This window comes from Acyrthosiphon pisum, chromosome X (assembly GCF_005508785.2).
Source record: "Acyrthosiphon pisum isolate AL4f chromosome X, pea_aphid_22Mar2018_4r6ur, whole genome shotgun sequence".
Lineage (NCBI taxonomy): Eukaryota > Metazoa > Arthropoda > Insecta > Hemiptera > Aphididae > Acyrthosiphon > Acyrthosiphon pisum.
The window spans coordinates 35,188,093-35,200,488 of NC_042493.1; the positions used below are offsets into that span (position 1 = coordinate 35,188,093).

Consider the following 12,396-nt stretch of genomic DNA (forward strand, 5'->3'; position numbering starts at 1 on the left):
CTTCAAATCGAATTTTCGTACATTGGCTACAGAGGTGGTTGAGTTGCACTAATAGCAGGTGGATTGCCTAATTGAATGCTGTCGCACTACATTGTCCGCGTTCCGACATAGTAGAATTTCCTACCAGGGTGACTGAGTGGCTCTTACTGCAGCGAGTTACACCCAAAAGAAGTTGAACAAGGAATCACAATTTATTTTAAGAGTCGTAAATTTTACGGACAACGAAGTGCGAAGGATCAGCATCAGCTAGTATATTATATAAAATATAAATACTTGCAGATGTTTTGGACTTTGGTATACTGGACTATATTATTATGTAATTACTAATTATGTAAATAGGTATACAGTAATTACTAGTGATGGCGAACTCTCCCGATTTTTAAACTAGTTAACTCTCCCTGGTCAAGTGGTCAACATTATGTTTACCTGAAGGAGTTATAATTTTTTACTATTTAGTATATTGGTTTATATACTTGACTTTTAAAAAAAATAGTTTGTTCATATTAATATATTTTATAAAATGATACAAATATTGAAATATACAATAATATAATGTTCAAACGAAGTTATTATAGACTCAGAAGAGTTTAAAATTACCTCCTCAACATAAGCGATAAGCAGTGAGCTCAGCTTTCCAAAAAATATATAATAATATTATTATTATTATATTTAGGGCCCAGGCGGCTAGGAGGCAGTAATTAATAACTATAATATATTTTATTTTACCGAGTTTCTTACACATCTACTAATTTATGGCCCTGTATATACGTAATATGCATATACAGTATGTCCCAGAAGTCCCGTATCACCCTTAGTATCTCCGTGGAAAATCAATATATATTTAAATGCAGTTTTCTTTACAGTCATAAGTATGAAAATTCTGATTGAATAGCATATATTATATACAATATTCGATTTGCTAATTATTATTGTGAATTTCTAAGAATAATAGTTATGTTACCTATGTATACGGTATTAGCAAAATACGATTCGCATGTTAATTATTGCAATCATGCTGATTTTTTGGCTAAAATTAAAACTATAATAATTAGCCCTAACTTGGGCGATTTTAATTGAATTTTAATATTTTTTAACTGTTTTAAAAATAAATATGACCAACAAAATGGCTATTCTGGAAATTTAATAAACTTATTTGCCTAAAAAAAATTTTTGAATTTTTGAAAAAAAATCGAATATTATGCTATTCAATCAGAATTTCCATACTTATGACTGTTAAAAAAAAATTGTATTTAATTATATTGATTTTCCACAGAGATACTAAGGGTGATACGGGACTTCTGGGATACACTGTATATTCTATATACTTATACATATAATGTGATTTTATTTACAATTGTAAATTTCATAATTTATGTTTAAATAAAACAAATATTACCTATATGGGATTTACGTATGAAAAATATTTCTTACAAAAGATGGTAAAAAATTCAAACATAAAAAAATTAATATTATTTATATATTTAGATATTAGATGGTATCTACAATGGTTTTATCGTTTCATGTACAACCACAAAGCGCAAACTTTTTGTATTATACACATTTTGTTATTACGTGATATAATTACAACAACCAGAAAAAGTAATAGGTATTCATAAAATCGTTTTTATAGTTACATTTTTATATTTTTTAATTTGAATTATTAAAATATTTTGAATGTAAAGTTAAAAATCGTTACTAGCTGTTTCACCCACACTATAGACTTAATGACCTAACATCATGAAAATTATTTAAAAATAATAAGTCTGGGACATGCGTATTTCATGTCAAGTCTATCTATCAAGATATATTAATACTTACAATTTACACAGTTACATTAAAGTTCACAAGACAAAGACGAATATACTACCGACTACCGAATATAAACATTATACATTATTATATGCAACACTTTATAGCAGTCTAAATAATATAGTATAAAAATTCAATTTGTGTAAATTAAATGTGAAAGGGCTGTTTATGTACTCGTGAAGTGGAAAGTCACTCCTTTTGCACACCTATACATCTATACCTACTGTACGAAAAAGGATAACAACTTTACTTTTTTTCTTATAATTTTGGTTTTTTAAATAACTGATCTTCTGATTCAAATTGGTCAAAACTTTTAAGAATGTAGATGTGGCTATATAATAGAATAGTTAATGAATTTTAGATTCTGAGGGAACCGATGTATTGGTTTTACAATAATGCGTATCACGTGTTTGTGTATTTTTTGTCTGATATCACCTTTAGGTGCAGTAAAAAGCTTCAACTTCAAAGGGGGTTTCTGGTAGAAAATTGGATCTTAGAAATTTGATAATTTTCGGAAACTATCTTATCCTAACTTAGTTACTTTTCAATTTTTTATATTAAAGTAACTTAATTTTAGCTAGGTAGTTGAAAAAAGTGACTAACTTGGCCAGCTTTGACTATAGTAACTATTAAGCATTAGGTAAAGCATATCATTCATAGCGATGATATTCCTATATAAGGAATATTAGGTACATTAGGTACATCTTTAAAATTCATCGGCTATTTAAATACCAATGTTGTATATAATATTATAATTATGTTTTATAATACATAATAATATATCATGAAATCAATTCGTTGAATCCACCGTTCAGTGTTCACAGAACACTAATTAGGGAACAGTATAACTTTCAATTAGATAGGTACTTTAGATTTTAGGTACTTACATAATATTAATAATAAACAGTTTAAATATAATACCTATATAAGTATTATACACATGTACCAAAATATTAAAATAATAAAATTTGACCAATTAGTAACATAAAACATTATACTAATAAGAAATAAGAAAATAGTAATACTATTACTTGTTCAGAAAAAACTACATAGGTACAAAGTACATAAGTAATAAAATATTAAATTATTTAAATTGATGAATTTATAGCTAGGACGCCAAGGCCACACCACTACACCAGCATTTGTTATCTCTACCTTACAAGTGCGTAAAATAATACTAGTATAATTTATAGCACATAGCAAATGTACGCTCAGCAGTAAGTTCACGTTTAGCTTCATTAGTTAATTGGTCTGTATAATATATAGAATATAGATAGTTTTATCATACTCAATGGTACACGTAAATGTGTATATACTGTAGTACGTGTTTGTACTTTGTACGTCAGTTTTTTTTCGATATTTCAATGTTTAGCGATTTATATACTTATAGTACCTATTTCAATATTTTACTTATTCATAATTTTCTTAAAATAATTTTATTGATGTATCGTACAAAACCGACGTAAAAACACAGTTTAGGATGTTATACCTTTAAGTTTAACAATGAATAAATTCACCATAATATTAAAATTAACAAAGCTGTAAAGTGCTAAACGTGAACTACTAAGCGTAAATGTTCAATTTTACGCTGTTACGCACTAGTAAGACGTGGAGACAATAAAACATATTATTATGGGTGTGGCGTCCTCCTAATCACAGTTGACAGTATAAATAATATAATAATATTATATACTGTGTCCTAATTTCCTATACCTAATGGGTAATGGCTAATACCTTATAATGGGCAAATCTACTATACTATACTATACTTACTAACTTACTATACACGTATATACGTAAAACGTAACTTATTTTAACTTGTGAAGTACCTACTCAATATTGCTGTATTGGACATTTGGACGTAGGTAATACAAATTCGCCAAAAATAACTTATAATACGATAGGTTATAAATTATATATAATATGAGCTAATAATGATATAATTAGGTATAGGTACCTATATATATCTTATTGTATACATATAATAATGATATAATATTTTATATCAAAATATTATTTTGAATATTTTGTATCATATTAATATGATATTATAACTTGTTTTATTCAAATGTTTGACGATTAATATTGTATAATAGTAATTATTAAGTATATCCATCCAAGTACGTTTCTCTAATAAGTGTAAAATGTTAATGCCTTATTGATGTTTTGTGTGGTACCACCATAATTTACCGTCGCTATGTCTACATTCACTTACGAATATACTATTATTATTATTATTATTATAAAATCAATATTCAATGGTTTAATGTACCTACCTATATTATTTAACACAGATAAATAAATTAATGCACACATATTATATTAGAACATTTTTTATTTTTTATTCACAAATGTAAATCATTCCGGTAGATTTATAAAGTGAAAATTTATTGTTTTACAGAACTTAAAATTTAAGTTTATTTTATTGATTACAACAATTTTAAAGCATAGATAGATATTCCCATTAAATATTAACAAATTATCTATATGGCTAAATTATATCAAGAGAACATTTTACTCTTTAATCTGTTTTTAAGGGATTTAGTATAGGCAATTTTTATAAATTTTAAGAATAATTAAAATATCTTATTACAAATTATTCAAATATCATTTTAGTTGACAATTATGTGAATTATGTTGAATTAAATCAGTTATTAATGCTTCCTGTGTGATTTCAGAGCTAAAACACTTATAATAAAATGGAAAGAGATATATTGAAGTCTTGGAGAACATAACACCAATTATTGAATATATTTAGGATTTAATTTACGATTTAAAGTAACTAATAATTTATTATACTTTTAGATTCTTCGTGGAGTGATAAATGTATTGATTTTACAATGATGTGTGGTATACTTTTTTTATATATTAGATAAGCACTGACTTATTAATCTTTTTTGGGATTTCCTAGAGTAGTTTCAAATAATAGTTGGGTGATAAGGAGGTTAAAATGTTGAGTTAGGTAGTTTGTTATTGAATCGGTTATAACTTATAGTAGAATTTTGCTAACTAAGTGACAGTGGGTATTTTGAAGTCTGAGTGAGGGTATTATTGGAAATGTAGAAGAGAGCTTTTGATATAATGCGAATGACTTTCGATTGGTTAGTGTTAGAAATTTTGGCTGAGCCCCGAAGCTGCACGTCAGTGATTGTTACGAATTTACGTGATCTATAAGAATATATTTTCAACCGTACAAAAAAAAAAACTAGCATAGATGCTATAAATACAAAATATATTTTCAACCATATAAAAAAGTCAAATTATTGTAATATATTCATATTTTTTTCTTTGTTCATGTTTACGACGTAGTTCGCATAATATGAAATATTAAATTAAAATTTTTTTTCACTGTACATGCATGCTTTCTTATACTTTATTAAATATTTTACATAATAATTGTTTTATATAAAAATTACAAACATAGTAAACAAGTAACAACTGTTCTGTTTTGCTCTGTAAAAGTCGGAAGCACATTAAAAATGAATCGATTTTTCAAGCACCAAAAAATAGTGTAATTTCCGAATTGTGGTCAAAAATTATGTCGAAGGTTAGCAAATGCAAACGTACTACAATGAAGTTTTTGTGTGAACTCCATTTCACCAATGACGATATAATAAATAATTATGAATTATTCGGGCCGCTGGAATATGGAAGTTAAACAAAGCAGGTTAGTTCAGTGGCGTACTTATGAATAGTTACATACTATATTACAATAGTAACATATATAGTTTAACATACTTTAAATTTAAAAGTTCCAACCCATGATTCTCGAATAATACCTACATTATTGAATTAAGGGGCTCCAGCGTATCATGTTTTTAGGAGTAATATATAGGCAATTCACATGACTCCAAAATGTGTGAGTAGTAAATGAACATTAGTAGTGTTGGTCGAGTACTCGACTTTGGAAAAATTTTCGAGTTGAGTTCGAGTACTCGACTCGACTCGTCTGAATTTTTTTTGGACTTGTAAATACGAGTACTCGCTTTGAGTCGAGTACTCGTGTTACTATTTTTATTATTAAAAATACTATAAATAGTAATTTATTGAAAAATAAATATTAAAACTATAGATAACTGAAAGAACCCATATATCCGATATGAATACCAGGAAGGTGATACATGATAGTTTAGATTGATAACAATAGTTTTAATTAATTATATAACTGTATGAAAGAAAATATAATATTTTTGGAAAATCTACCTATTTTTAGTACAATTTAAAAAACTCGACCATTTTATCGAGTACTCGAATCTTTTTTAATAATCGGCATTTGCCGAGTACTCGAATTGGAACTCGACTCGACTCGAAATTAAAAAACAATATTCGTCCAACACTAAACATTAGTGTGTTCAGAGAACCGCTGTAATGCCGCGCCGGATAACCGCCGCCGGATGCAACACTCTCGCACACGCACGCAAATTTCAATACTTCGTGAAAAAGAAAATATATTTTTGTTTGTATAACTTTAAAAACTTCTAAAAGCGATAATAAATTTAAACATACTTCCTGAAGTTCGATTGTAATTTCGAAAAAAATTAGTAGCTAGACTATGCCTTTTAGGAATCACTTTTTTGATTTAAAATCAGATAGGTATGACAAAAATAAAAACAAATGCTATGCAATTATTTCACGAGATTTTTGAAAAACAATCTTAATTTTAAAGTCCTTTAAAATTGAAAATTGGACATTCCGAATGAGTGTAATTTAAATAACTTAAATTGTTATTCATCGTTTAAGGATCTAATTTCGTCAATATTTGAACTTGAAATAGTTAAATTAAAAAAACCGTGTTTTTATATTTTGTAAGATTTTTTTTATGAAGGTAGAAAAACTAATGAGGAATCTTGTCTTTAATTTTTAAATGTTAGATGTAAAAAGAACATTTTTATAACTTTCTAATAAAATAATTTGGAAAATTTTCGTGATTTCGACGAATTTTATCTTATTTCATGTATAATATTATGTACCTATAATCGTATACAAACACAAACAATTACCAGCCTGTCAAGCCTACAGTTTTTACTGGTCCTTTTTACAAATAATAAAAAATACTTTGTGAAGTCATGGTGGCCGTAATTGTTGTTGTTAAATCATGGAGGTAAAAATAATGTTTTCCAGTCGACGCAGAGTAATCAATAAATTTACGTCGTTTCCAAACAACTACAAGCACGTGGTTTTCGATAACGCTAGTGTTCGCGACGTGTGATAAGAGACCGCATAATAAAAATTCGATTCGCCGCTTTTGAGGACCGAATTTTTTTAATCCTTGTTTTTTATACATTTATTCAAAATGGATTGGACTTACGATGCGATAATTGGGTTCAGCAATGGGATGTTAAAAGGTAATAATTAAAGTTATTTGTTATGCTAATAAATTTGTTTAATGCCGATTTTGATAGTGACCAACAAGTGTACCGGTAATTTAAAATAATTTCTTAATTTCCAAACTCATATGAGTGCGAGGAAATTAGTAATTTGTCGTTAAGAATTGTATACATTAATTAACTAAGTTAATGTATTGATACTAAATAGTTAATAAATATAACTAACCTGATCTGTTATCGTTAATACAGACGACAAGTATAAACCATACCTTTAGGATGTGATAGTATTTAAATATTCATTGTTCAGTCAACAAAATTGACACCGCATCATTTATTTAAAATGTAATCATAATTAATACTTTTTACGATAAAATAATATCGCAGGCAGTATAAAAGATCAACAGTAACGTCAGTAACTAACTATATTAATGAATTAGGTGGATTATCTCGATAAGCGTCGATAAGTGTCTTATAGATAAATATCATGACTTTTGTACTGATATTTAATACATATTATATACCTATACAAATGAAGTTAGTTTTAGGGATGTAGGATAGTACCATCAGTGTATCAGTGGCGTCATTTAAATAATTAATAGCATGGGGTAAACGTTTTTACCAGCTCACATAACTGAACAAAAAATTACTCTCGTCGATTGCAAATTAATTTCCACTTACATTTTTATCTCAATACAATTGCCATCTTACTAAACTAGCTATAAAAATATGGTACAATATTGTCAATAATGTCGTTTTAGATTTTTATCTGTGTCCTACAACTCAAATTACAATACTAAACCTAACTGCTGTAACTGAAATATCTATAAATATTAAATACTATCAGAGATTTTTAGAGATTACTGACAATGTGTTCCCAGCCCTTCCTCTCACATTGGAATTTTAAAAATATAATTATGTGGGATTATAATGCCCATATACAGATCTTTCTCAATTTAGACATAATATATGCAGATATAATATTATTGTATTCATAATATGTCATATACTCATTATGTGTATATAATATTTATCATCTTTCTTTACACCCATCACATATCATATATACACCCTGCTACTATATATTCAAGCTTAAAAACTATAAAATTTGATTATTATTGTAATAATAATTTCCTAGTACTTCACAATATTATTTTTTTTATATTTCCTCAAAATGTTTAAAAAAGTTATGTTATATCACCAAAAATCAGACCATTGGTTTTTTTTAGTAATATACATTAATTAATGTTGACAATATGTAAAATTAATTTCTATTCAATTTGCAAGTTGTATGTACCTAATTAATCATTTTTGATTCATTTAAAATGTACTTCTCATATTTAGTAATTAAGTATGCATCTAGTCCTTGGCACAACAATTTGATTGTTGATTAACATTGTAGGTACATGTTTATTATTATTAATATTCATTAGAACTTTAATTTACGGTAAGTATTTGCTAAATAAATAAAATATTTTTTAGATTTTGTATTTTTGTAAATTATATATCTTTGTTTATTGTTTTCTTTAAATAAGTATCTAAATAGTAAATATTTATCATTGAGAATTCTCCATAAATTTAATATTAGTTTTATTATTTTAAGTTAACTTGATGGAAATAAAATTGTCATAGAATTATTTTATTGCATACATAACTCGATATATACTTTAATTATTCCAAGGATTATTCCTATTAGTAAGAATTGCCTACTAAGTAAATGGGTAAATTTAAGTATCTACTACATTTATAAAGTTTAAAGTAATAAATTATAATTCTTATTGGTTATTGACAATTGCTTGGACAATTGGGACAATTGGAAGCAAAACAAAAAATATAAACATGACTTTTGTTGTTATTGAGATAAGTTCTACAACTGGAAATTGTATTAATATTCTATTGCTATTCGGATATCTAACCAAGTTAATAAGTTTCTTGGTTTTAAAAATAAATAGTTAGATTTATTTACTAACAATAATTTTAGAGTAGCTTGGCAGATTGTTAAAATTGTTATTTAACATGTCTTAAAATTGTTTGTCTTAACAGGTGTTGAACTTAAAAATAATAAGTTTAAATACATAAATTTATTAGATGCATCTTTAACGCTCAATAACCTTAGCGTTTATGATGAAAGCAAAATTATAATAAGCTCAAAAAGAAAAATGTTATTATTCGATTTGAAAAATAAGAAAATGTCTAAGAAATATATCATTAGAGAATCAGGAAATATTATTGGTGTATTTAAAAAAAATAAGTAAGTAATTTATGATAAATATTTTGTGTTTTATTATTAATAATTTATGTTTTATAATAAGTGTTTTAATTGCTGGAGTGAACAATGGAATGGTGGTGGTTAAACCTATCAAACAATCTAAAATTGTTTCGGAAAAATTAAGCGCTGGATCACATTTATCATGTATTAGAGAAGTTCTTACATTAGATAAATTTGCAACAGGAGGAAATGAAAATCCGTTAAAAATATGGGACTTGGAAACGGGAAAGGTTGAATTTACTGCTAAAAGTGTAAGTCTTAATTTTATTTTCTGTTTCTTTTAAATATTGTAAACGTATTTACTTTTTTCGAGTTATAGTACAAATTTTGTTAATAACATGTACCTACTTAATATTAAATCAATAGTTTTAAAGGTTTTTATTTATTTTGTTTTTATTATTTTCAGCCTAAACCAGACATGCTTCAACTCAAATTGCCTTGTTATGTGTCTGATATTCAATTTTTTAATAACAATAAAGCAGTAGTTTCACACAGACATGGAGTGGTAAATATTAATTTGTAATTTGTTTATAAACAATAAGTATAAACATTTTTAGAAATTAAAGACTAAAAAATAAATTATATCTTGTAACTTAATTGAAGCAATCCATTAAAAAAAATATTTTCATAATTTCTATCAATAAAATCATATTATATTTAATAAGAAATCATATTTGACACATCATACATATAAATACAAATTAATAAATGTGATGGTTAAATTATACAATTTGGTAAATACTAAAATTAAAATTGCATTTACAAGAAATTATTTTCATATAAGCTGTTATATTATGTAGATAATAATGACTAAAACCTTGAGAAAATCATTGCAAAAACCCATAAGCTTTAAGTTATGAATCAATTAATGAAAATATTTAAAAATGTTGATCTTATTTGTAATGTTTTAATTTATACTTTTTACTTCAAAATATTTAAACATTGTTAGTGATAAATAAATAAATGTACTACACTGTTTCCACTGTTAAGTATCTAAACAAATATATAATGAATTAATCAATATTATGTTTAGTTAGTGTAAAACAAATTTTGGACAGGAAATATAACTAGACATTTGAAGTCTTACCTCTGGTAGGGATCAGAGTAATTAATACTTTTTATTTACCGATACAAAACATTTATATTGCAAAGGTCTTTCTTCCTAAGTACACAATAAAAAACTCCTACAAATAAATGTATGTTCACAAATTATACAAATAGTAATACGACAATGGAGCATAGTATAATAATAGTTGTAACTTTGCATATCTTTTATCTTCTGTGTATTTGGCTATATTAATCTTTTTTGTTATATTACAAAATTTCCAAGTACGAAATGCTCACCAATTGTAACTTATCCAATTAGTACAATTTTGTAGTCTATGTCAAACTTCACCAAATTTAACAAACAAACAATTTTGTATTAAATTCAAAATACATCTAAATATCTGATATTTAATATGGATGAATAAAGTTTTTAGGACGGTACACAGACATTTGTTGTTTACGTCTTACAAGTGAGCATTATAGCACATTTTACACTCATCAGATCATGTTTAGCTCTGTTAGTTTAAAAATTAGAGTGAATTGTTAAATTATTATCTGGGGCATCTCATAGGCGTTATATTTTAATTTTAAAGCAAGTTATTACAAAATTGTTTGTAGATCTTAAAATATTTATACCTTGTTTTAAAATTAAAATATAACAAAAAGCATATGAGATGCCCTAGATAATAATCTTACCTTTAAATTTAATAAGGGGTCAATTCACTCTAATTTTTAAACTAACGGAGCTAAACATGATGTGCTGAGCATGAATTTTTCTATGTTACGCAATTGTAAGACGGAAACAACACATGCGGGTATCACGTCCTCTTAAATCAATCTAAAGATAAGGTATTACTTAATACCTAGAATCTAGGTAATGGTTTATGGAGAGCTTTATTCTCTTATAGCTTAATTAATAGGTATGGTGGTAAGAACTGGCTATACACTTAAAGAGAGTTAATTTATAAATAAATAAATAAATTATATACCTAGTAGGTACCTAAATTATAATATAATATTTAATCAATGGCTACCCTAAAAATACTAAAAATAATAATATTATTTTTCTTTAGCAAAAAATAATGTTATGCAACCAATGGTAACAATTTATACTACTTACGAAAATCACATGGAAATGCTTTTCCTAAATTTTCCAATTTTCTTGCAACTTTTCCTATTTTCTTTCTGTAAAAAACCCATTTGGAGTATAGGGATGTTTAATAATAAAAAAAAAAATGACTCAAATCGGTCTATCAGTTCTCGATTGATACAGATACCAACTTTTGATTTTTATTAATATAAATTATCAATTACTAATGAGTAATTTTAAATTTGCTTCTAAATTATAGGTCGATTTACATGATCCATTGTCTAGTCAAAGAAGACCAGTAGCATCTTGTAAAGCTGAAAACACAGGTTTTGTTAGCTTAAGGACTATGCCAGATTACAGTGATTAGTAAGTATATTATGAAGTATTATTTAACGGTATGACACTGAGTACCAATTAACATAAAATAATTTTTACATGAAAAGGGCAGTTTACGGTTCTATATTTATAATTTATACTACAGTACTCTGAGACTTGTGCTTTAATTTAATATTATGATTAACTGTCTTAATAATTAATATACATTTTAAAAATGATGTTTTATATGATGAAAATGTTAGTATTTTTTTTTAGTTTTTGCACAAATCTTTGTTTATTTGAAATGTTATTTGTTTCTTTTAATTAAAATAAATATAATATAATGACATATTTGATTTTTGTGTAATAGATTTAAATGTAGACTGAGTAGTGGCAAGTCTTATTGTCTTCAATTAAATTTAACTAAAATAATAAATTTATAGTAGTTTGAGTTCGAATAACCCAATTTTTAAAATTATATGACAATATTATATTTTTAAAAAGGGTTAAACTGAATATATAATTTCATTAGTTAAGAGGAC

At 26.0% G+C, this 12,396-nt stretch overlaps 1 protein-coding gene across 1 annotated transcript in view; it reads left to right on the forward strand.

The window, feature by feature from the left end:
• Positions 1–7,031: 7,031 nt before the first annotated feature.
• The window catches only part of LOC100160572 (WD repeat-containing protein 74-like), a 7,620-nt gene continuing 2,255 nt past the window's right edge, over positions 7,032–12,396 (forward strand). The window contains 5 exon segments of the mRNA NM_001163227.1: positions 7,032–7,154; positions 9,177–9,384; positions 9,446–9,653; positions 9,809–9,907; positions 11,799–11,905. Of these exon segments, the coding sequence (NP_001156699.1) occupies positions 7,103–7,154; positions 9,177–9,384; positions 9,446–9,653; positions 9,809–9,907; positions 11,799–11,905 (674 nt within the window). The 5' untranslated portion in view covers positions 7,032–7,102.